The sequence below is a fragment of the Paramormyrops kingsleyae genome, chromosome 22 (genome assembly GCF_048594095.1).
Source record: "Paramormyrops kingsleyae isolate MSU_618 chromosome 22, PKINGS_0.4, whole genome shotgun sequence".
Lineage (NCBI taxonomy): Eukaryota > Metazoa > Chordata > Actinopteri > Osteoglossiformes > Mormyridae > Paramormyrops > Paramormyrops kingsleyae.
Genome location: NC_132818.1, coordinates 17,640,126 through 17,667,096, shown reverse-complemented (window position 1 = coordinate 17,667,096; position 26,971 = coordinate 17,640,126). Strand labels below are relative to the sequence as shown.

The 26,971-nt window shown below is 48.8% G+C and overlaps 1 protein-coding gene across 6 annotated transcripts in view; it reads right to left on the bottom strand.

Annotated features, from left to right (window-relative positions):
- Positions 1-24,254, bottom strand: part of LOC111852855 (BAR/IMD domain-containing adapter protein 2-like) — a 49,742-nt gene extending 25,488 nt beyond the window's left edge. For 3 of the 6 annotated variants that reach the window (XR_002840328.2, XR_002840329.2, XM_072705216.1), the window contains exons 1-3: positions 23,929-24,254; positions 11,124-11,199; positions 8,260-8,346 (exon numbers count right to left, since the gene is read on the bottom strand). Coding sequence is in view for 4 of the 6 variants with exons in the window: in XM_072705216.1 (XP_072561317.1) it covers positions 8,260-8,346; positions 11,124-11,199; positions 23,929-24,000 (235 nt within the window). In the remaining 2 variants the exon portion in view is untranslated. Of the gene's footprint in view, positions 1-8,259; positions 8,347-11,123; positions 11,200-12,418; positions 12,441-23,928 lie in introns of those variants that run through there. The other 3 variants (XM_023829181.2, XM_023829180.2, XM_072705217.1) reach the window with 2 other exon arrangements.
- Positions 24,255-26,971: the final 2,717 nt, after the last annotated feature.

Sequence of the window (26,971 nt, the reverse complement as noted above, 5' to 3'; positions counted from 1 at the left end):
GCTTGTTGATTAGCGCCAAATTCTTCATAGTTGGTCCAGGACTGAGGACCCCTCATTTGAACAGGCACTTCGGAGGCTGCCCAGTTCCCATGTTACTGTGCTAATGTACAAAATGAGGATAAATATGTATTATTGTGTTCAGGCAGGTGCAGGATGGAAAAAATATAATAAGCATTTTTCTTCCCCTATGACCGCAGAGATGAAAAATGACAATGTTTTCTCATCTCATTGCTGCCGCAGCCTAATTAGCCGGCCGACGGTGTAATCGATGGCGTCCCCAGGAAGCGGAATCCAGTCAGACCGAGGGGAAGGGGAGAGGCGGAAAACGCCGGAATATATTAAAACTGCAGCCTCCAGCATTGCATTTAGAGTCCTCATGCTGCATGGGAAACTGAATATCCACAAAGGGTTTCAGTGGTGGGGGGGTGGGGGGGGGGTTGATACACTTGTCACAGAAGGATGACCTCATCGTGCCCCTAGTCACCAAGACAGCAGGTTTCTGCGGTGATATTAATATACTGAGCAGCACTGCCAGGTTTCCCTGTAATAATGGCCTTGTTATCTTTTTTCTTCCTGCTCAGAATGCCTTGAAACCTGCTTTTTCAGTTCCCCTAGTCCTGCATTAAAAATCTGAAAATCTGGTCAAATGCTAAAAGTTTACCCATCATGCTTTGGGAAATGTACTTCCTGACTATCAAGTTAATTGTTATATATAGAACTTCAACACCACCCCCAATCACCCCCTACCCCAAATCTCTCCTACTGAATAAGCCCATCAAACCAAGCAATCAAATTACAGTTTATGGAATCTGTTTTGACCCCCCCCCCCCCCCGCCAAATATCTGGGGGGATCATTAAGCATGTGCCACAAATGGGCTTGAGTTTCTTGCATCGGAATGGGAAGAGGGAGGAGAGGCACACAGCCGATGCAGTAAAGGAATGCGCCCCGGATTGCCGCGGATTTCAGCACGGTTACCGAAGCTTCGGCGATGGCGTCAGTCAGCGAGGCAATGCCGCGTGACAGAACCCCAACAGCACCTTTCAGAAACTCCATTCTTCTCATTTTCCATGCAAGATACAGCATGAATCAGGTGAAGATGGCACTGGGCTTTTTCTTTGCCGGTTTCTTAAATTTTGTTCCATAGCAACCGTGACAGTGTTGCAGTTCCCCCAAAGCTAGCCAGGGGGTGCTATAGCTGTTCGCAGTGCTGCACCTGGGCGTGGCTAGGAGGTACCGGGAGTCCCAGCAGGGCCTTCCTGTATGTTTACTCGTCACGACACATGGCATTTCTCTACGCAACACGTGCTTATTTACTCTGACGCGTAATACCAATGTTGGGCTTTGTTTGCAAAACCCTGTGACAACAGAGTGGACGAAGGCTACAGAAATGAGTCACATGACCAAGGATCAGGTGCTTGCGTGTTGAGTACTTGACATTGGGACATATTTCTTGGGTGCTAGGACATTCTTGGGAGGTGCCATATCTGCTCTAAACAAGGCAAGTCAAGAACAAAAGGACAAGCCATACACACGCATGCATGTTTGCATTTATGTCTTTCTGGAAAGTTCTGACTGATTCTGAATTTAGTACAACTATTCTTAACCTCATTCCAAAAGTAAAACACATGACAACTAATATCAAACATTTGATTTTGTGTATTTTAGTTTTTTAATGTGCATTTCCTGAAACTTTGTTCCCGTCAGAGGAAAAGTCTCATGCACACACAGTGAGGACACCAAGCTGGGTGAAGACAAGGGAAACTCCCGTCGATTCCTGCGGCCGTCACACTCCAGCTGTGACACGAGTCGTCTCCGTGACGACGAGGGTGCCGTCGGCAAGCAGGTGTGCCCCTACTGGCCAGAAGCCGCTCCGCGTCGTCACGGGCATGTTGAGACATGTAGAGTCCCTTCTGAAAACGTGCTCTGAAACACCTCACCCCAAAGATCCTGACCCAAGAGCTCCGTGTGTACGGGCAGATCTCCAAGGCTCCACATGGAACCTACATTAGATACTTCCCACAAGCCCCTGGACATCAGAGCCTGACGTCACAGCTGCCGAATGCCGAGGTGGGTTTAAAGTGGGCGGCCCTGCCCCTGATGGCCTCCCATGACACGTCGGTGCCACGTCAGTCCGCAAAACTCCCCTACCACCACCGCCTACTCAGCCAGTTTAAGATGTACGCAACCCGATAATGAAAATGCAGGACTGGAACATGCAGGAGGCCCCAGAGACAAGTCGAGCAAAATAAAACTGGGCCATCTTCCTTCAGCTGTGGGACTCGAATGTGGCTGGGGAGGGAATTCTCCTGCAGTGATCCGATTGGCTGGGAGAGGTCACTCCTCCCCATTAAATTCTCAATGACGCAGAAAGCTCAACTTCAACGCTTCCGCTGACCACCTTGGCAACCTGCTCTTGGCTGATGTCGACTGGGTGGGCGATGTGGCTTAAGTGCCGACGTACATCAGCGGGGTGGGGGGCACGAACCATGGCAATGTGGCTGGGGAGTTACTTTCGAAAGGGCGAGAGCAGAGCTACCTTAGCCTACTGACCCACTAAGAAAGCCAACTACAATGATGTCACAGCACCCCTCCCCGGATGGACAAGGCTGAGCAAGCAAGGACACTGGGTGTAAACACATAACTCAGACCATCCTCAGGGCAGACCCCCCCAAAGTTGAGGGGAAGAGTAATATATTACACACTGAAAAGAGCAAAGACTACACTATTCTTAACATCCAATATGGAAAATGAACTGAGAATTTATTGTAACCACCCTACTGGTCGAAACACGAAAACGGTCCACAGCAAACCTCCGCGGCCTAAAAATGCACATGACTAAAGTGCGATAAGCGTGAGGCCCACTAGCAAAGATGTAAAACCAGAAAATTATCCATCCCTCCCTCCCTCCGCCGCCAGCCAAAACGATCGCTTTCAGCCTGCTATCGCTCGAATCCGAGCAGCCCCTCTGCAAACAGGGCGATGTGCTCTTTGAAAATGAGATGCTCTCCCAGCCTTTGCTTAAAATGGAAGGGGTGGGGTGGAACAAAGAAAGGGATCAGAGTGTTCCCTTCTGCAGACAATGCTGTGCGCTTTTGTAATTAGACCTGGCTGGGGTGCTACTGCCCTCTCGGCGATGACATCGCCCCCCCGTTATCCAGACGCCAATAATACCGGGGCCTGTCGGATTGACTCAACCCTGCCCCCTACAGGTGAGGATGGTGAGCCGCTAGGAAAATGAAGGCTCTGTTCTCCATGCTGGGATGAGTGTGGCACAGACTGACAACACGCCAGGCGGCCAGTGACCCACCAAATGGACCCCCCAGACAGCAGACACTTTATCAAGCCAAAATATCTAACCACTTGACAGTTGGGTTGGGGGAGGGAGGTAGCGGTAGATTGGCAAAAAAAAAAAATTTGGGTTAGTTTTATCAGAAAGAGTCTTGCAGAATGAAACACATTTTTGTTTATTATTTTGGTGCAAAATCACCATACTGAACGTGCAGCAGATCGGGCAGCAGCTGGTGTGAAGCACGTGCCCCCGTGCTGCTCTCGTCCTATCCCACTACTTCCCGTTTGCACCAGAAGAGCGAAAGCATGACAGAGGAAAGAGTCAAAAACAAAATGGCCACCAGCTACAGCACCAGCACTCTGACTGGCCCTCATTTGCAAAAAGTAAAGAAAATAAAAAAATTTGCTGGATGGCTGCCATTGGAATCTAAGAGGGCACTGAGACTCTCCCAGGATAACTACGGCCTCCATCTCGTGTCCGTCGTCACGGTTCGTGAAGATGGCGCTCTCTCAAGGGAACCCGGGAGGTGGGACAGACCGAAACCCATCTCAGACCGTCAGAAGCTGGTCAGAGGCCATCATGTTATAAGTATATGGGAGAGGAAGGTGAGACTTAAGGAGGGGGGAGAAGGAGTAACGCACATACATACACGCACACACATTTTTGTAATTATATCTTTGTGGGGACTCTCCATTCATTTCTATGGGGAAGACTGTACTCCCAACATGACGACCTTAACCCCTACCCAGCCCCGACCTTAACCATAAGTCACCAAACTAAATATGAGACTTCTGGCATTTTTACTTCTTTTCACTGCATTCACAAATCTTTGTGGGGACCTGAAAAATCGTCCCCAGAAAGTCGAATAACAGGCTTTTAATCACATTGTGGGGGACATATGGTTCCCACAAAGCAATATAAACCTAATCCACACACACGCACGCACGCACACACGCACAGAGTCTTTATATGCAAGTTAGCACTGGTAGGAATTTCATATTAGAGGACATGCAAATTAGAAAGGTATGTATATAAATTAAGAGCAGCAGTCCGTCACTGTGTAAACAAGGGTGTGTGTATACAAGAATGAATAGAAAGTATGGAATGTGTGAGAGAGAGTGTGAATGGCTTGGGCGTGTGTATATGAATGCAGGGCAGAGGGTTTGTTTGAGCGTATAACTGAATGAGGCAGAGGGTTTGTTTGAGCGTATAACTGAATGAGAATGAGGGTGTGTGTTCAGAATGGGATGAAGAGGAGGAAGACCTTGTATCTCCTAACCAGTTCCCAGCAGGCACTGTAGTGCTCAGAAATAAACCGCTACAGTCAAGGAGGTGGGGTAGGTGGGGAGGTACTGGTGGGGGGGGGGGGCTGACAAAGGAAAACTGCCATTTCATACCAAACTACACTGAGCTGCAAAAAAACCCTGAGTTATGTGCCCCCCTCCCCCCACCCTTGAGGGCAGTGCAGAGGGAGGCCCGAAATATCAACTGTGTGACAGTCTGCTGTGCGCAGGTCCACTCCTGAGTGAGGGCCACGAAATCCTACAATTTCAATCAATTTAATGATTAATTAACTACTCCCACACAAATCCAGTCACACAGCTACAGGCGCTGACATGAAGAACCCCCATGAAGACCTACACCCTACTAAGCCTGAATTATTTTCCATCCATCCACCCATCTGCTCGGAACAGGGTCGTGGGGGGAACCTGGAGCCTCTGCCAAGCAGCATATGGCACGAGGCAGGGGGACACAGTGGATAGGATGCTAGCCCATTACAGGGCACGCGCGTGCACACATTGAGACACGACAGGAAATTTAGAGACGCCAATTAGCCTAATTGTCTGTCTTTGGACTGCAGGAGGAAATCCACGTGTCACGGGGAGAACACGCGAACTTCACGTACACTGGGAGAACACGCGAACTTCACGTACACTGGGCCACCGTACTGGCCAGCCCGTTTCCCAGTTATCGATTCCCGTGAATGTCGTGTAGTCCAGCAATCAGTCGGTCCCGAGCTCGAGGGAGACGGAGGGAGAAGGAGGAAGAGTGGAAACGACGGTGGGAGGAAGGAGAGGAAGGAAGAGACTAGTGGAGATAGTAGAGAGAAAGAGAGAGAGAGAGAGAGAGAGAGAGAGAGAGAGAGAGAGAGAGAGAGAGAGATGCGTGTGTGTGGGAGGGAAGGTGACAGGGAAATGATTATACCAAACAGAACAGGGGTGCGTGGGAGAGTGTGGGAGTCGGGGACTGAGGGGCGTGGACCACATGCATGTGCGCATGCACACACGTCGCACACACACATACACACATACGGTGTGTGACAATCCTATTAATGCCAGGTGGGGGGGGGATGTCCTATTTTTTTATTTATTTTTTTAATCCGACAAGATGTTCCCGGAGATTGACGGCTCCGCTGGACAGCCGAGTGGTGGATTTCACATGCCCTCAGAAGGCAGACAGCCAAATAAATGGGGGGGGGGGGGGGAGGTTTTATTTATTTATTTATCTTTGGTGCTGCAGAGCTTGAGAGATTGTGTACAAACCGGAAGATGTGATCGAGGTCTCGTACAATTTTTACAAGGGTGCCTTGACAATGTGAACAGGCAGTCTCTGTGGACAGCCTTGACGGACATGAGAGGGGCCTGAGTTCCGATTTCAAATTGGAAACAATTTGACCGTGATGCTGCAGAAGATCACAAGTGAGCCTGATCAGCCAGTGTTCCCAAATGTCTCTGCCTGCGTGCTTGGGGGGGGCAGTGGAGGAAGTAACCCTCTTTGTGAGTCAGGGAGGTCCAGATGAGTGACTCCAGGGTCGTGTCCTGCCAGAAAACAAAACCTGCTGGAACTGGGACTTTATTCCAGTATTTTTCCAGTGTGGATTTAGGAGGCATCCTCTGATATACTGAATTACACTGCATGTCAGAGCTTTCAGCCAATGAACACCACACAATCAATTTGATTGCCCTTATTCTCATTGGTCCCTTGCATTTCTGGCTAGACCCTGGCAACTTCCTTAAGGGGGGGCAGAGGGTACCAGCAATTCCAGAATGTTTCCAGTCACACTGGAATCCCACATTCCTGCTCTCCGATGGGAACGTCGTCCAGTTAACCCCGAAAGCATTACCTCGGCTAATCACCATGGAAACAAACTCAAAGCAGAAGGCAGACACGCGATCGTCCCTATCCATCTCTGGCGGAGTGCCTTCATCATCATCATCTCCGTGGCGATAACGAGCGCTACCACTAAACGCTTCAGAGGAGAGGGCCGGTGGAAACGCAGGCTCCAGCACCTGAGACGACAATGAGGGAGAGCGGATGAACGCGATATGGGGCAGGCTGCCCTATCGGGGGAGCCCAGGGGACACTTACGCAGGATGGTGTCACGTTAAGATGCTTCACGGACACACACACACACACACACACACACACACACTTTTGTAATCTTTGGACTCTCCATTCATTTCTATGGGGAAAACTCTAATACCAACCTAATGACCTTATCCATAAATAACCAAACAAAATAACCTGAAAAATGGTCCCCACAACATCAAAACAACAGGTCCCCACAATGTGATATAAACATAATCCACACACGCACACACAGGCAGACCTGGCATTCCCCCCCCCAAACCGACACATATAAACATAAAAGTGCTGATCCCTCTGGCAGACCATAAGCAGACCCTGTGAACGGTGAGAACAGCCCAAGCGTAGAAGGAACCCGTGGTAGGGAGTATGGGGGTCAGCACATGGAATCATGGAAGCACCCCTCCCCACCCCCCCGCCCCCCAAGGTCTACCAGCATTAGGAACTGATGTCGCACAGCTTGGGGGGGGGCAACTGTCAATAATGCAAACTGAATTCAATTTAACAAGACAAACCAATAGAATAAACAATCGCTAAATGCCAGCAGCCACCCCCAAAGCCAGCTCTGTAAAACACCTCTGTGAGTCAGCAGGGCAGATTGGTTTAGGACAAACCAGAATTGCTGGTCCAGAATGCATGTGGGACACTTCCAGGTCACATGACTCGCCCTGAATACAACTTCCTGCTTGTCGGGTTTACCCTCCTGTTTACCGCTCCTGCTTGTCTAGCTCAGCACACACTCCCAGCATGCATTTCCCCAGTTATCTGCCCTCTCGCTGCTGACAGCCCCAAGGATTCATGGGGAACGGCCACAGGCAAAGGGTAAATGGCCCCATATTTTCTCTGGACATCACAATAAAGTAACATATTTAAAAAAAAAAACACACACACAGAAATTACCACAAAACGGAATAAATGCCATGGCGGTGAGCCAGCATATCAGATTAACATTTTACGTAATCCATTATTTTTATACTGCAAATACTTACAATAGAAATGGGAACCGAAATATCTTCCTGTGGGTTTGTTTTTAAGGAGATTTGTTCCAATTTGTTGCCCCGAATTTCGGGTGATGTTCCTCTTTACAGAAGGCATTTCGGAAATAACAGGCTGATTCTGCTGACTGCCTGACTTGTTAAATTTTACTTCTTGTCCTTTTAGTTCCCGTGGCAACTTCCTCCCAGCCATACAAATGCTCCCAAACTGTTTCATCCACACCCACATCTGCAAGGCAAACCTCTAACTAGGATTCTGAGAATAGATTCCAGAGCCAGAGGTGAAATCGGTTCCTTTGATCGATTTGGCATCACTCAAGATAAAGCAAGTCACTCTAGTTCTTGAAACAAATAATGAATAATGATCCGAATCAGTTAATTGGTATAGGGTGGGGCAAACATCTGAACCGACAAGGCAGTAGACAAACATCTAAAATGATTTTAATGAAAAGCCTTTAGTGCTACAGTGTTCTCTAACCCATGAGTGAGTTTACCTGAACATGTGACATCCACATTCTTCTCTTCACCTCCCCCCCCCCCCCCAGGGGGGGCAGTACTGTGGTACTGGGGGGGCACAACGGGCAGGGACAGTCAGAGAAGAGACTCACCGAGATCCTTGGATCCTTGACTCTCGCTGGCCAGCTCTCCCATCCGCACGAGAGCGTCGAAGTAGCCCTTGGCAGCAAACGTCACACCTGTGGGCATGAAGGAAGCACGTCAAGGCATGGTGTGGGAGCAGTGCACGGCTCAGAAGGTCAGCATGCTGTGCTTGTAAATGGAAGGCCCCAGGTTCAAATCCCGGGGTTGGTCACCACTGGGCCTTTGAGGAAGGCCCTCAAAACGAATTACCCTAGAGAGTAACCGGTCATGCTCTCTCATTTATGTCGCTTTAGATTAAAAACACAAAAATCTACTAAATAAATGAATGCAATTTAACCGCAGATCAGCTCCCCTTTAAATTTAAACAAAAATATGAAGCTGAACACCACCCCGCTCTGGGTGTCGGGGCCGGTGATAATCATGTGCACAAGAAAACGTTCTAAATACCAGTCAGTTTGACCCATCGTGTAATATACTCAGACTCGAGGTTCAGTATGCTGTTTTGCTCTGCTTTTTTTTGGTCATATCTAGACCGACAAATATTTCTTTCATGCCCTTTGATGGTCCATTGGTTTTTATGATTTTGAAATAAAAATTAATCTTTGATATGAATGTTTTCTGTGCTGGGAAATAATTTCGGGATCTAGTCCCTTCATACTAGCCGTCAACGTTGATGATGGCATGAGGTTGGAGGTCAGACTGAACCGTTTACTCAGTCTCCAAGAGTTTGGATTCTTTGTGCACACAAATGCCTGAACCTCACCTCATATACTGCTTACATAAGTCACACCCAACTTGTAAAAGTTATATGATTACTATGTACTGTTAAGAGAACCCCTTCTCAGCCTCACTTTATTACCCCCTCAACTCAACATCTTCAACATCTCCGCAGGTATTTTTCAATTTCCATTCCATTCCACCAACTCCCAACTTAAATCACCTCAACTGGTATTTAATCAGATGCACTGTTTACACTAATCGAACCTAAATATCAGTTGCACTTTTTTTTTTTTTTTTTTTTTCCCCCGATGTTAAAAACTGTTGTCCTAAATGCGTAATTAAGAGGAATTGTTTGAGCAAGAGCCAAGATACAAACAGCCTCACATGGAGCGAGTTCAAGAACCATTAAAATTCAGTTCTTGCTTTGACAAAACAGAATCTGGCAGATCTAAAAATGTCTATAGGATGTGCTTGTGCAGGGGCCAAAAGAACACCCACATGCTAAATATGCTCTGGGCCCCCTGAGCTGCGACGCCATTGGATAACACAGCTAGCGTGCTACGCTACTTTACCATGGCGACCAAAATTCAAAAGTAGGTGGACCAGTAAACCTCAAGAGACCCAGATGCCGCTGAGGGGTGAGGCCCGTCAGAGGAGCACGTGAGCAAGCAGGGGGGTAGAAGGGATTAGCCTCAGATAACCTGAGTGCTTTGCCTTCCTGGAGCATGAAGCCGGGGGGGGGGGGGCAGACGCGGACCACAAAGAGGATTACACGTCCCTTGGAAGATGAAGAGCTGAGAGGTTGGTAGCTACAGTCTAGAGACGACAGCTTCTGGACCAGAAATATTGTCGTTTCCCCAGAACGTGACCAGCACCCCTGGATGCTCGCTCCTAAATGCTCAAGCATTCTCCCTCCAGGATCAGCCTCGGACACTCAGAACCTGCACCAATGGCTCATCCGGGAGGATCCTCAAGGTGAATGATTGACAAGATGATTGGAAAACTGACTGAAACGCATCGGAACCGCTGAACCAGACGGGTGAAAATCACCCATAACAGAAAGAACAGTAAGGCAAACATATATCTTTGAATAACCCTGAGCTTTGCTTTTCTGAAATCCCTCCCACCGGCAACGCGATAATGCATTCAAAACAACCAAAGAAAGCATTACCGCCATGCCTGCAATTTAGTTGCATTTATTTCGCAAAAGCTTTTGTCTAAAGTAATGTACAGGCACAATGATACTGAAATTCCAGGAGAACATTTCCTGGCTTGAGAACAAATGCTCAAGTTCTTATGAAATTTACCTCTCAATCGTCCACTTACGAGGCACGCTGCCACAAATCAAATCACAGTCACAAGCCCCAGCTGAACTTACTTTGAAAAATATAGGTCTGTAAATGGGAGTGACAAGGCCTGGACCCCTGTGAGCGCAATACGCTTTACCCGCCCAGCTTTGAGTGCTGATCAATGAACAGGCTCATATATGTAGATAAAGAAACTGGAATGAGACATTTTAGATAATTTTCTGAACATGCAACCACCCAAACTCAAATACGTGGGGAATTTATGTACAGTATACATATTTGCATGCATTTTACTTATCTAGCAGACACTTCTATTTTAAATAACACCCATTTTTTTCATTGGGAAAGCAGAGTGAGACAGTAATTAAGGGTTAAGGGCCATACTGAAGGGCCCAATGGTGAAATCACTCTGCTGACCCTGGGATTTGAACCCGTGACCTTCTGATTACAGGTAGACAAATGAAATGGAGGAAGGCATATAGGCACAAAGGCAAAAGGTGCAGAGTCCTTCCTTCAAGACCTTCTGATATGCAATGAAATTTGGGGGGGGGGGGGGGGACACCACACAAAGAAAACCACATCACATTCCAGAAGGACCCCCCTCCCCCCCGGGATTCCCCACCGTTGCACAGCCAAAGCAGGCTGAATATTCAGGAAGCATCCAACCACCATCAGCACGAAGCGGGAACGAACGTCCAGAAGTTAAAAATAAAGCCCATGTTACGTTCCGCAGTTTGGCTTTCGTTCGTTATTTGCGAACCACGCCCCGATATCGTCCAGGGGTTAGTGACGGGACAGCAGAACAGGAGCTGCAGAGGAACCTGGTGAGCCATTCGTGTGCTTACCGGAGAGGGCCTTCTCGTAGTTCTTCCCCATGGCAACGAAGTTTCGCAGGCAGGGGTTGAACTGCTCCATGATGGTCTGCAACAGAAATAGTACAGTTCTTTAGCAGGAGAAGGAGCTGTCATCATAGCCTGTATTTCTGGATAGATCACACACGCACACACACACACACACACACACACACACACACACACAGACACGCAGCAAACACCGGCTCACGTACCAGGACGACCACGAGCATGCACTGCTGGGGAACAACAATATACTGCCTTGTTGCCATTTTAGTTTTGGGAGAGGGAAGAGTTGAAATCAGAGGCCATCTTTGGAGGCTTATTGCGTCACAGACCATAATTTGTACCGTGGAGAAACCAGGATGCTGAGAGGGGGGCAAGTATCCAGCAACTGGTCACGAGTACGACTGTGTGAGAGAACTGACGACATGCGTGTAGCAGAAATACTGCAGTGCCCCTCCCATGAAACTCTCACACCATCGCGATCAGCAAGCATCTTTCATGTGTCGGGACTGGAGCCAGACCTCATTGACCCCATAAACCTATAGCCGTTCTCCCAGCAAAGGCTCACAAGATCCCAGCTGAGACCGTCCGTGTGCAACTATAGTAAACACGAGGAATCGTCACGAGAAGGACTGAGCCCCAACAGCAAAACCGTAGTACGAAGCGTGCAAATCGCCACAGCCACGACATGCCACTCTCGGATCTGCCCGCTTGACCCTGCCCTGTCGAGGGCGCTGGTTGGCTGATGCCAGGGGTCACCTTCCCTACCCCGTGATCTGGCAGCCTGCCACAGCAGGGAGAAACTGGGACTGCACAAAAACGGGAACAGAGCGAGCATTGATTCTGAGGAGGATCGGGGGCGCCGTCTGACGCAGGGACACGTCCAGGCATGACCCTAGAACAGCGGGCATATGTCTGGGGGGTGGGGCTCTAATATTGGGGGAGGAGCTTTGAAACCTGAGGGACGTGGCTGCGAAAACCAGCCAAAGAAAACAATTCTATATAAAAAAAAAAAAACATGAAAGAATGGACATAATATGCTAAATAAGATCACATTATAATATCCGCACTTGAACTTCCTCCAAGAAAATTTGCCAAAAAGCCAGTTGCAGTCAAAGTGAAAGATCTCAATGGGATGAAATATTGTATTACATACATACAGGGAGGGGGGAAAAAACCGAGGACTTCAAATCCAGGCAACATGTTCTTTGATACCAAATATCCCCAAAGCTCCACTCAGAACTAGTCTTGTTCCTGCTGCCATAAAGGAGGAGATTACTCACCTCCTGGTCCTGCAGCGTCAAAGCAGGCCGGGTCTTTTACTACGGCATCATTATAGTCCAGACATCTTGAGTTCAGCGCGCCGAACAATGGGGACGGGGTTGATCATACGGCGACATGTTCAGGCACAAAAACGGTAGGCGCGCTCAAACAGGAAGGGTACCACACCCTTCGGGATATAAAGCATAACTATCCCTGCTCTTATACAAGGCTTTACTTGCACACAAAAAAACCCATCCAGGAAGATTTAACAATCACGCGTCTAAGTGGATCATCACATGTCAGGGGGCAGACGTGGATTTAGCAGGGCATTGTCAGGTGGGACGAGAATGAGGGTGTGAACCGGCATGCAGGAAGCGAGATGTCCATGCTGCGACATCATCATTACGGCCATAAGTATGCTGCTTCAGTTTGGGTTGGTCAAGGAACGACGTGCAAGTCATAGGGAGGAAGACATCACACAGTAATTGAACAGAATAGGATTGCCTTTGTTATTGCACAGGTGACAAGGTACAGCTAAATTCAATCCTTGCACGTCTCATCTTGCTCTCCTGAGACAAACACACACACACACACACACACACACACACAACCTTAACCCCTACCCAGCCCTAATCTCAACCACAAGTAACCAAACAAAATATAAGACTATTTTTTGTTTTGTTTTCTGATTGCAATCACAGATTTTTATAAAATGGAATTTCCCTTGTGGGGATAGAAAAAACGGTCCCCACAGCATCAAAACAACAGGTTTTTAATCACATTGTGGGGGCATTGTGACAAACACACACACACACACACACACACACACACACACACACACACACACACACACACACACACACACACACACACACACACACACACACACACAGTGAGCGCATGGGGTCAGGCCACCCCTGGAGCAAAAATAATAAATTGCTATTGTTGACGGATGGATCATCATTACTACTATTAACCATAATAACCATAATGATGATAATTAATAATGTGGATGATGATAATGAGTCATTTATATGATTTATGCCTGTGCCTGTTAACCCCAGCAGCTTGGGTGGTCTCTGATTAGACCAAATCACTGTCCCTAGGAGGACCCAATAGAATATTAATGACCATATTTCCCAAAAAGTAGCAGGGGTGTATCAACAGGTATCGCTCTACACAAACAAGTAAGGAGGTTAAATCAGTATGTGACTGGATGTTCTTAAGGCAAGGGCTTTCAACTTATGGCACTGAGGGAAATCTCCATCTGCCGGTAATCTGGATTTAATTACTGACAATCCCAGGATCCGGTATTTGGTTAAACTGGTTAGATTGGAAGTGTGCAGAGACGCTTAACCAATAGTTACCAGGAACACAGCTACATTTTTCAGGAAAAAGCCAGAGAGCGATTTGTCATCGTCCTTGAACCCCGCGACAAATTCTGCCCATCGCATTGTCTTCTTAAAGTGCCGTCATCCATCATGATCCAAGCTAATTGAAAACGAAGCCCTGAAGCTACATGAAACTTCTGGCTAAGATTTGGGTTTCTCTTACAACTTAGGAAGGAGGGACACGGTCAGCAATTCCTGTCCAGTGAAGCAGCAGGGCTGCTGAAAGTATAAAGCGCACGCACAGTGCAGGGAGGGACGGGACGATCTTACCGATATACTCCCCTTAGCATCTATCCCTTAGCATCGAGCTAAGCATTTACGAAGTAGCGAAAACGCTTCAGTGACCTGATGATGGGATTTTTTTGACCATAGAATCTCAGCCAGCGAGAAATCAGAGGGATAAGTGATGAGTCAGGAACAAAGCCCCCCCCCCATCCAATGATGCTCCATCTCCGCATGAGGACAAGCTAAAGGAGGTATGAGGGGGTTGAGTTAAGGTTCACGTCCGGTAACATGGGCAACACCCCCATCACAGAGAGCCAGGGTGGGGGCGGGGGGGCAAGGCGGTGCCCCCCCCCCCCCCCGCCTTTACGGAGCAGCCACAGCGCTGGTGAGAAACACCGGCCAGAACTGCTGCAGAGTTGGGAAAAGGTCAAAAAGGGACAGGCAGGAGATTAAAATAATAATAATAATAATAATAATAATAATAATAAGAGATCATAAAAATTCCACATGTAATTTGATCCAATTCACTTCACTGCCAATATGACACTTTGACCTGCAGATCGCAAAGTCACCAAAAGGTTTTTTTTTTTTACTAAGGCATTACTGATACAGCTGGGACTACGCTGGGGCTGTACGGAGACCGTACCCCGAAACGGCATGTAACGACCACGAGAGCAACGGGCAAGATGCGATTCCTAATTATTACACTGATAATGACTGGCGACGGCCACACCTCTGCTCGCCCACTGGGAGTCGGCGACGAGGCACAGGTAGTAGGTGGTAATTACCTTCTACCTGCCCGTGCCGCGAGGAACAGGGTGAGAGAGAGGCAGAGAGAGAGAGTGTGAGCAGAGGCACAGAGGTGACATCTGGGGAGGAGGCCTGCCACCTCACAGCAGGAGCAAAGGCCTTGATTCTCTCTGTCGAGATACAGATGCGGAAACATCCGGAAGCATCCCCGCCTGCATGTGTGCGTGTGCTCACACACACACACACACACACACACACACACACACCTCTGTGGCCTTTTAGAAGTGTCAACAAACAGCGATTATCTGAACACACCCAATCCAATGGATGTGTGATCACACAGGTGATCAAGCCAAAAGGCATTGGCTGTTGACTTATGAGTCTGTGTGTGTGTGTGTGTGTGTGTGTACGCACACATACGAGAATGTCCGTCAATGTGTCCATGTCATAATCTAAAATTACTCAGAAGTAAGCAGCGAGTGAGCAGTGGAACAGCAAATAAACAGCGATGAGTAAAACTCTGGGTAAGCTGGTTGGTTTCCGCGGGCAAGGGCTTGGGGACGCAAAAGTGCAGCCAGGGCACCGAGACGGGCTGCGCTCACGGAACAGCCCGGAAACTCCCCATGCGGCCATCTCCGTACACAGATGTACATCTGCTTCATACTCTTTCGTATTTGCTGTGGGGATTGACTCTGTGTTCTGCTGCAGAGGGTCTCCTAATCCAACCTCCAAAAAAAAAAAAGGATTAAAGCTTATAAAACAGGACTTTGCCGCTTAATTTCTTAGAAATTTATATGAAAGAAAAATGTAATTTTATGGAGGGCATCCACCACAGGGGAAAGCTTTGGACTCTGATCTCGTGGGGGACGTTCTCGTATACCAAGCGCTGGCAGACTGAGGCAGATTATCACAGACAAGCTCCACCTAACAGCCCCCCCCCCTCACGCTATCTGCCCTTAGATTCCTCAAATGGCTCATCTGCATGACCTTCCTCCCTCCCCCGGAGGCAAGGCAGAGCCAGGGACAGACTAGGACTCCCTTTTGTAACAAACCATGGAAGCTTCGTGGGAATGTGGTACTGGGGTGGGCGAGGGGGCCGGGGATGTGTTACGGGTGGCGGGGGAGGCTCGTCCCCCCCTCGCAGCTCTGCACATCGCGTGACACGTTAGCATGAAGCGCTACGCTATGGGTCGTGCGAGCCCATTGCCGATTGACCGGCATATGCAAAGGCAGCTTTGCCTACGAGGAAAGAACTGGCCTAGACATGGATGCCCTGAGGGACAGAGATGTGGTAGATAAGGGCCAATGAGGCCTGCATGGCTGATAGACAGACGGGCAGAAAGATCAGCACAAGCGGACAATCGATGGCATGCGTGTGCAGAGGACGTCCCAGGCCGACTGACCAGCCCGAGTGTAATAGGGAGCAAGTAAACATGGCAGGCAGGCCTGTAGGAGAGCTTGCACATCCTCACCCAATCAACACGCACACAGGCAGGCAGAAGAGGAACCATGAACCCAATAAAGCACCTCATGAATTCACTTAGGGCAAAACAGCACAGCCTTGGGTGGGTGGAACCCCGTGACTGCAGTAGAGATTTGAAGAACTGAAGTCTTGACGTGTTTGGCCCAATGGGAACCGGCCAAGCCGACACAACCATGGAAGTCAAAATAACTAGTTATTTACCACACAAAATCCAATCCCACCCACCAATACTGCCACTAGAGGTGCCGCCTCTCCCTGCATGCCTTTGGGAGACTGAGGCATACCGCAAATAGTGAAATGAGAGGGTCAGATGAGAGTCATCTAGCGAAGACTGATCTACAGCTACAATACCTTACCTCATTTGCCTGGTAGTGGAACAACCTTTTCAGGGCCATCCACCGATCTCACAAACCTCTGAGCAGCCACAGAACATTCCAGTGAGCAACTATAGAAAAACATCCTTTTAAAAGGGTCTGGTTTGATTTCCCAGGTCTTGGCTCTGGCCTGGAGGAGGCGGTCGATGAGAGGGGAATGAGTCGATAGACGATCTCTGGGAACCGTCACTCGGTGAGGGCTTGATAGTTCGGCCACTCCCGTCATTGATCCGAGAACCTACTCTCAATATTCATACAGACTGCACTTAGAAGAAAATGGCCAGTCAACAGCAACGGTTTCCATGCCAACAGTGGCCACCAGTTCACCTGACCTGAAGGTTTCTATTTTGCGAGTGTGAAAGAGGGAACACGTGTGCGCACACACACGCACACACGCACACATATACATGTTTAACAATGTAACGCCCATATTACACCAAAAGGTTTCCCAGAATCCACTGAGAGAGCTGTGTGTCCAAAAAAAAAAAAAGAAAACCTGCATCACCGAAGATCTTGCTGGCTTGACACAGACGAGGCACAGCACAAGGAAGTGAAATTTGAAGAGTAAGCAAGTGGAGGAGACACACACACACACACACACACACACACACACACACACACACACACACACACACACACACACACACACACACACACACACACACAGGCGTCCTGGCGGCTCTGATTCAGTCATGATCCATGCAGAAAACACGCCGGCCTCCTTGCCTTGCCTCGCGCTCTTTCTCCAGCTGTAATTACAGTCCTGGAGCAGCACGCAGTAATTAGGAGCCATTTCCATGAAGATACAGAGCTCTGCACTGTCACTCAGTATGCCCCCCCCCCCCCACTACCAACACGCTCCTAGCCTGCCTCCTCCTCAACCCTTCCTCGCTCAGTCGGTCCGTCCCTCTCCTTCCCACTGACTTCTCCCTGTCTCATATCTCCCTCTCTCGCTACAATAGCCTCCCACATTAAATCATATTAATGAAGCAGACGCACGCCCACACCAAACCAAACCACACCAGAAGTCTCCTTTAAACAAGGCTCATCATCGGACAAAGTCTCAATACTGCAGCAGAACAACCTCTCCCACTGAAAGAAAGTGTCCTTTATACCGCAGTCTCCACACTATCCTACCTTAAATATTTTTGAGAAAGCAGGACCAACCAGTTCCTAGAGCACCTGGAAGGCCTTGTTCAAGGACCCAACGGTGACGTCACTCTACCAACCCCAGGATTTGAACCGACGACCTTCCGAGTACAGACACGGTGACCTAACCTGCCGAGTCACATGGCACCACTGTAGATCTTATCAAGAACAACATCCCACACTAAACTCATGCTAACGACGCTGTATTTTGGCAAAACTTTCGGAAAAGTTCCGTGAAGGATGAAACACACCCAGAACACGTCACAGGGTGTCCGTAACATTACTAGTTTACTCTAGCAATTGTTGCCTTAGCGACAGGGTTAAAACAAAAGGTGAGTAAGAACCACAAGAAAACAAATTCAGACAGGTACCGACAGAGTGAGAACTAAACCCAAATTCTCATCGTAAAACCAGACGTTAGTCGTGTTATTTGACGGGGTGGAGAAAAGACATGACTGAGGCCGATTTTCGGCTCCTGATGCCTGACCATGTTTTGGCTGAGCAGCCTGCAGGGAGGGGGGACTGAAATGGCCTTATTTTGGATGAGACTGGCTCAGAACGTTCCAGAATGCCGAGCACGGCCATCGCCGTCCTCCTCGTAGGCGGCCGCGTTCACTAAGCGACGAGGACGAGCGAGAATAAAAACGCTGGGAAAATTTGTAACGGGGGTGAGGTGGGGTGGGTGGGTGTGTGTGTGCGGGGGGCTCGGAACAGGTTCTTTCCACCCCCACAACAGAGAGAAGGTGGGCGTAAGGAGAAGAAAAAAAAAAAATGTAGATTCACAATAGTCTGATTCAAGTGTATTATTGGATTATTGGTACATGTACCTCCTTAGGTAATAAACCACATTGTTGTTACTTTAATATATGCAATATTACGAAGCCTAAGGCATTATGTCATCTTTTGCTTTGCTCAATGGTTTGGCTTAAAGAGCCAAATATTCCAGACTGTAGCTCTACCAGACCCGAAGGATTCTGGTTGGAGACTCTGGACCTTCTAATCATAACCAAAACGAGAAACGGTCCAGTCACCGAGTGCTGATGACCCCCTTTCACGTGACCTTGAGGTTAAGCTACAAAGCAGGTCTCAACTGTAGTTTATTTTTTTATTTTTTTTTTTAGCCAAAAGCATAAATAAAGTACCCGGCAAGTCGTGCCAAGAGTTTCCTTGGGAGATGAAACTTGCTTAAACATGTCACTCCTGACGGTTTATTTTCATTACAGGAATTAGAGGTAGACGCAGAGGCGGGAAGCCCAGCTCCCAGATCTCACGGAGGTGACAGAAATGCTTCGAGTGTGTGTTGCTAAGGAACAAATCTGTTCAGATCTAACAGAAGTGGGGAGGGGTGGGGGGGGGGGGTGTGGAGAACTTTCACAGATCAAACCGCCGCCCGATGGCCTCTCATTTTCCGTCGCGCCGCAAACGAGATTCCTCGCTAGGCAACAGGCGGGGTGCGGTTGGGTGTCAGACTGCACTGACCGCCTCTCCTGGTGGAAAGCTAGCCTACCTGGTGGGGGGGGGGGGGGGGGAGGAGATGTGCACGGCCCTCCCATCAGCGCAGAGTCACCACAGCCAAACAGATCCATAAATCAAACCGCCTCGCCCAGGCATTACGCCTCCCTCAAAGGCCCGGTGTGCAGCCTGTGTGATCGCTGACTCTCACGCAGACCAGCACAGCCTGGCGTGGTATCGGTCTGTGGTGGGGCACCACCCAGAAAGCACACAGCAGCTCTGCAGGGCCACAACGCCACTGTGCTTAAGGAGCAGGACTCTGAGCATGTCCTCTAAAGCTGACCTCAGGATGGGGGGGGGGGTAAACTAAGGCTGCACCTTCCTCTTAAGTGCAGAAGTTACCAGGCTTAGCAGGCAGTCCCTGGGGCAACTGGGGGGTTAAGGGCCCAGCTCAGGGCCCCAAAGGGGACATCATTCCAAACCAGCGACCTTCTGACCACAAGCACAGCACCCAAACCCAATGAGCCACACACTGCCCCATTTAACTTAAAGCAGCAGCTTTCGGGGAGATGAATTCCAGGCTTCCAGTATGAAGGTGAAAACGGTGACGTGGAATTTAAAATAGGGTTTTGTGAACAAGGGAGTAAAGGGCATTACTGGGACAATGTTAAGACAGAATACACAAAAATGAGCATAAACACACACACACACACACACACACACACACACACACACTTCTACCTTTGTGCACATTTGCAATTCCAACTAACCCAGAGGCAGGAGAAGAAAGATGATTTGATAATGAACAAGTCCTCGTAAAATAAATAAATAAATAAGGTCTCCTCAAAGGCAACTAAAGCTGTACACATACAAACCTCTCTGTACCACTGAGCCACACCACACTGCCTGCCAGTGTGTCAAACCATCCATCGGGCCTTGCTGGGCCACGAACGTTTGCGAAGCCACTGTCTAAATTCACAGATCACCAACTGTAGACTCTACAGATCTACGGTATTGCTCCTGCGCTTTATTCTGTCCGGGGCAGATCTGAAGGGCTGGAGGTCTAGCTGGGAATATCAATCAAGGAATGACTGGCAGCTGCCACACCAAGGAAGGATCACTGCACGGAAATATCAACTTTGACGACTATGCCAATCAGCAGAGCCAAGGGGAAAAACAGCTCAGAGAAGCCTTTGAGGGCCAGGCTCTCCCAGGCCTGTAATCCTCACCAGAGGGCGACTCAGTAGTGGGAGGTAGGGTTAGGGTTCAACCAACTAGCAGAGGGTTTAAGATAATCCCTCAGCTTAACAAATACCTCAACCATGCAAGTCTGGCTGTAGAGTCACCCAGCTCTGCCTGTGACTCACGTCTGAGACCCTGAAACACCCGCCTGAAAGGTATCATCTACTCCTGCCCCTTCTTAACCTTGCGGGGGAGGGGGGCAGACACCACGCCTCCTTTCGGAGACTCCCACCTCTAGTTGGCCGAGGCCCCAGGTAGACCTTCCCATCCTATTCATAAGCCTCACCACATCCCTCTCCGCACACACATCCCTCTCCGCACACACATCCCTCTCCGCACACACATCCCTCTCCGCACACACATCCCTCTCCGCACACACATCCCTCCAGATGGGGATCTACGCTTCTAGTCCCCCAGGGATTGCACCCTGTAGCTTTTAGATATGCTTTTAATTAGCACCTTCTTTACACCTGGAATTCTAGGGGAGGCCCATCTGTGCAAAGACATGCCAACAAAACCTGTGACCCCCCCACCCCCCCCAGGCACATAATTAAACACCCCCATGCTCCCGTGAATGATTCCAGACCACCGCAGGTTTCTGCGACACAAGCGGCAACCAGTCACAGAGCTTCAGGTTCAAGTGGCGCTCCATTAATCAGCTGTACCTGTGGATGCAGGCTGGAGGGCAGATTTCAGACTCTCCTTGGGCAGAGGCCTGTGGGAACATCAGCTGTGCTTCGTATCGGAGCAGCAGACTGACCCAGAACAGTCTGACACTGGATGATATGTTTCTGTGCAGCCTAGTGTACCAGCCATATCATTCTTGTCACTGATAGAGTTGACAGCTACAGTCCATGAGTGAATATAGGGGCGGGGCCACAGGCACCAGCTGAAAGCTGATTGGTTGCCATAGTATCCACTTCCCCGTCACTCATCGAATCAAAGCGTATCATTGGCTAATGGTAAGGTTGGCCCCTCTGTACAAATTTACGGCCCCTCTTATGCCCCTCCCCACCAATCTTGCCACAGCAGGTCACGATGATTCCAGACCACTGAAACATGTTTAACTTTGGTCCCAGGTCCATGTTTTTCTTTTCCTTTCCTCTGCATCAATAAACCTAACCCGGCCCACTGCCCTTGGCTAACAAAACCACAGCGCTAGCACAAGGACTCCCAGTCATATCAGCAGACGACATGGGCAACTCCTGAACCCCCCCCCCCATTCAAGGGGAATAAAAATCCCGACACCGCCTGCCCCACAATCAACTTCTCAAGGTGGCACTTTTGATAAGTTGGGTGTCAAACAGACGTGGCCCCTGCCAAGAGCCTATATTGCTCACCTTGGCCTACATTTACTTTTAGCTCAATGGGCGCTGCGTTATTCAGAGTGACTAACATTCATACCCATCACCAGCCTATTTATATAGCCAGACACTTCATAGGAGCAATTTGTGCTAAGCACCCTGCAACGAGGGACACCAGAGAATCCCTCCTCCGATTGGAACAAGTGAGCTACAGGTTGGAAACTACTATGCCCCCTGCTGGCAGGGAGGGAGACTGCACGAGGAATGGAGGATGAGCAGAAGCTCCAAGCCACACCAAAGATCTGACTCTCTCTGCACTTCCGCCTCCTCCACCTCTCTACCAGCTGGTTTGGAGAGAAATAAGAATAGCCAAAGGTGGGGGGGGGGGGGTTCTCTCCCTCACACCAGGCTTCTCTCCTGTCGTGGTGGGTTTGCACATTTCACAGCACAGAGCCGAGCATGTTGGACTGAACAGGTGGTCCCGGTGATCAACCCTCCAAGCTCTGGGGGGGGTGGGGGGTGAGCCGCACAGTTCACAGTGTCATAATTACCCTGCTCTCACTGTTCCTTAAGCTTTATTCTCTCTCTCTCGTTAAAAGCACAACAAAAACAGTTAAGCTTCTACAACAAAATGGCGCCCAAAGCAATTATTGTGCTGATGCGTTATTCTATCCACATATGCTGCACAGACGGAGACAAAATGCCCTATTAATGTCAGCACCTGCTGGGTTGGGGCTAGGAGGGGGGGGGGGCGCAGGGATCTGAGTACTATCTCTTAAGAAGGTATACAGTAGAGGGAGCCGCTTCACAGCTCCTGGAGTTACGACCCATATCCTGATGTCAGGCTGCGCGTGCCCGCGCCTGTGTGGGCGCGCGGGGGCGGCCGGCATAAGGCAGGGGAGGGAGCGTAAGGGACCGACAGATTCCATCACTCACACCCGTCCATCGTTTCTTCACAACGCTTTCTTTAGCAGATTCTCTCTCTTTCTCTCCCCACAAACACCACCATGCATCGCATTATCTACCTGTCAGAGACACTGCGGACTTCCGTCTACGGGGCTGTGCATGTGCGTGTGCGTGTCTGCGGGAACTAGAACCGCACAGTCTTATTTTAAGTATCAGGTGCCAAGTTCTCTGGCTAAAGGCACAGTATGCAGCTAGTATTTCTGGTTCATTTGCCAACTGACATATTCACTTAGGTGGGGAGAACAAGAGCATTTTCACTATAGCCTAACTTAAATCAGTTATATCACACTTTTACCTTTAAAGAACAGAATGAAAAAAAATCCCAGCTCACGACCTTCCGAATTACTTAGAAAACCCAACGAACCGTAAACTTGAACCCTGAAAGTAAAGTATTTTATAGCTTTACATATTTCGCAAAACTGGTTTTTAACACTAGGAAGCCTGAAGGCTTGTTTGCTATGCCTGTCGCGACACAGAATTTCCCGATTATTTGGAAACCACACGTCTGTCTGAAGATCTCATGTATAATGAGAATCGTACTACAGCCCCAAAGAGCGTGCTGGTGAATCCAGCCGATCAGACTGATCATTGTTCACACGGCTCTCCGCAGTCATTCAGGCGCAGAGATGACCGGCAGATTGCGCACTGTTGCACATAGTGTCACGACTCCACAGGTTTCCGATCGCACTTCAAAGTCCGGGCGCTCCATCGGGTATAACGAATTTTAACAACATGCAATTAATTATTTCCTACTGATATCATCCCTAATTAATACCTAAAAAGCTCCAGACGGCGATGGCCAGATCGCTGGAGTACGTGGAGCCGATTTCCCTTTTAAATAACATTCCATTGCGGGTAAGTGCAGAGTTTGGGAATCACCGAGAGCATTTCTTCACGCCAGCGGCAAAAATAGATAAATAAATAACAATAAAAAAAAAAACCAACACACTGTGTCTCTTATTTTAATCACTCCGACTGGGGAAAAATAAGATACATTAAATTGTTTCGCTTTGCTACATTTGGAGAGGGAGTTCACAGGTTACCTGTTGTAATGACAAAGGTCAGTCATAGTAACCGCTTGTATTGGAGCAGATATAAGCATCCGAAGAACCCCGAAAAAGCGCTATATATTTCGAAAACATAGCGAAAATCATTAATCGGGCTGGCAGCCGCCACTGCTGGGAGGGACTTTACCTTGTAGACATTCTCCGTTATACGGTGGACCTCGTCGGTACGAGACATCTTGCGAGCTTCAGCCAAAACCATACACCAGACTTTCCTTATCAGAGAAGAGTTATCCGAGAGGGGGGGGGAGAAGGGGAAGATGTGGTGGGGAGACAATCCGTAAAAAAAAAAAAAAAAAAGAAAAGAAAAAAAAACCAGACGCGGGATGGGCGGCTGCAGAAATACTGACGCGCTCCTGCCTCGCGAAGCACCGCAGCTTTTATAACAGCGCCGATCGCTGGCTGCACCCACAGCGGCCCCCGCACGCAGTCTCCGCACGGCGATGGGGAGAAGCTGCGCTGCCAACGTGCAGCTCTTTCAATGCACCAGGGCGCCGCCTCTGCCCGTGAAACGCCGCCTGTCGCTCCACCCTCCTACCCGGCTCTTGCGATACCGCCTGCGGCACTTCGCTGTCATCCGCACACCTTTCTTCCGGTTCTGTTGCGACTATCTAAATACGAGGAAAAGATTCAATTCATGTTGCTGAGGAGTGTTCCTAACTCTGTTCTTTCACTCTTAGGTATTTGTATGAAAAGGAATCGTGTGCGTGAAATAATGCATGTGGGCGCAGTTCATATACCGCGCATTCTAAATACACTTTCAAAACGGCATTCGGAAGTGTTGCATGCGACTATGAGGTAATTTAGGCTGCGAACTCTGATTTCAGATGCATAAAGGATCCCTGTGATTTCTGGGGATATCGAAACCTAGCAGACCCAGCCTATCAGATACCACAGCTGAAGGCTGTTGAGTTTTTAAGTTCATTTATTATGTTTGAGCTGATCTATGGGTTTGGGTTACAAATACTAACTATAAAGTACCCTTTAGCTCTGTCAATACACTTCGTGGTGGTAATGCAATCCAGACTGGGTGAGACCAAATTACATAGTATATACAGTATGACTAGAACAAGGAGCCGGTGTCATACTCACTCGTAACGTGCTACCTGAAGTGCACAGCTTCTCATTGACAAGTAAGAACGTTTCAAAGAATGATGGGAAAAGATTATTCGATTGGGGGTCGTTAATGTAAAGAAGGGGCCTCAAAACAACCCCCTCCAGGCTCCTCCCCCGGGGCCACAACTTTAACTGTGGCAGGGGGGCCTTTGACAACTGAAATAGCCCCCAGGGCTGTAATTCATTTTGTTAATATCCTGTACTTGCCACAGTAGAAGTGGCAAACTCCATTGTTTTTTTGTTTTTTTTTTGCGTAAAATTGGTTGCTGTGGTTGAGAGTGGAGTAGCTTCTGAAATATAAACAAGATCATTGCATCATCGAAAGGTTGCAGGTTCGAATCCCTGACCAGCAAGGCACCACTGAGGTACCCTGAGCAAGGTACCGCCCCCAAGCACTGCTCCCCGGGCGCTGAATTAGCTGCCCCCTGCTATGTCACGATGTCACATATGGGTTAAATGCACATTTCGTTGTTGTGCACCGTGTGCTGAGGTGACTCAACAATGACAATTAATCACTAAATTCTAATTCTAGAAATAGATTTCAGGGAACACGTGGCTCTCCTGATCAGGATTGTTCGTGTCCTGATTGGGATTGTGGCTGTCTGATCGCGATTGTACAAACCAGGCTCATGATCCTGGGACAAACTTAGCTCTTGAAATAAATGGTGACATCCCACTTTTTCACACCCCAAAGGCACTTCTGAGAATTCCATTAGTTTAAAAAATACAGTAATCTCTCACGGGCTTCAAAAAATACATAAATAATTAAACGGGTCTCCCTAACAGAGGAATTCCTGAAGATGTCGTCAATACCAGCTGACACACAGGCCCAAGCCAAATCACACTTTAGCACCTGGAGAGTGATAAAGGACTTACTTCTACAACATCCATCCTATCTGCATCAGAGGGCAGTGCCTTCTTGTAATAGGTCAAACCTTAGGGTAAAGGACAGGACTTGGGAGAGAAGTCTTGAAAATGGCAATTCCCAAGGTTGATCTGAATTCCGAAGCAAAGAATAAACATAGTTTTTTTAAAAAGGATTTATGACAATTGAAAATCTGACCAGAAAAGGCAGAAAGTTACAACATCTGAAAAATATCTGAAGTACGATGGATAGTTAAGGCAGTTACTCCACCAGGGGGAGCCTGTGGCAAGACTCAAACCCTGGTCCCCCATGTAGAAGGCATCCCAAACATGGCTGCCAACGCATCGACTGCGAGCTACTAGCAGCCTGTCCTGATTCAATGAGTTCGCCCACAGGACACCTTGAGTGAACTTAAAAGGACATGGAAGGATAATCCCAACCCCCCCCAGCAGCCCCTGATATAGACAGAGGCTTCTTAGGGCATGTGCTAGGGTTGCTTTGCTGCCCCCTTCCTGTGAGGCGACACCATGCACCCTCATGTTGGTCTTACATCATGGGTGTCAAACTCCAGCCCTGGGGGGCCGCAGCCCTGTGAAGCTTAGTTCTTTCACTGTTTCACCGCAAATGATTCAGCTCAAGAGCTGTGTGGTAATTAGCACAAGGAGTTGAATCAGGTGTGTTAAACGAGGGGAAACCCAAAAATGTGCAGGGCTCCGGCCCCCCAGGACCGGAGTTTGACATCCCTGTCTTACATTAAGCCTTCCACAGCTGCCATGATGAATTGCACCCACGGGGAAACACTACCGACCTCAGCTCCTTGCCTTATTTCTGGCGTCTGCCGGAGCAGCCCCCGCCGAGGTTTCAGCTTCAGCTTCCCGCACCGAAAGCAGTGACTTCAGAGGCATCGCCAACAGGCTGAAGCCCAATAGCTAGGTTGGTAGAAGAAGGACCCTCCACAGAGATTTCACATACAGCAGCAGCAGCAACAACAACAATAATGATGATGATAATTGCGCCCATAGCATAGGGGGGCCTGGAGCCCATCCCAGGCAGCACAGGGCATGGGTATATGCTGGGTATACGCTGGGTATACGCTGGGTATACGCTGGGTATACGCTGGGTATACGCTGGGTATATGCTGGGAATACGCTGGGTATACGCTGGGAATACGCTGGGTATACGCTGGGTATAT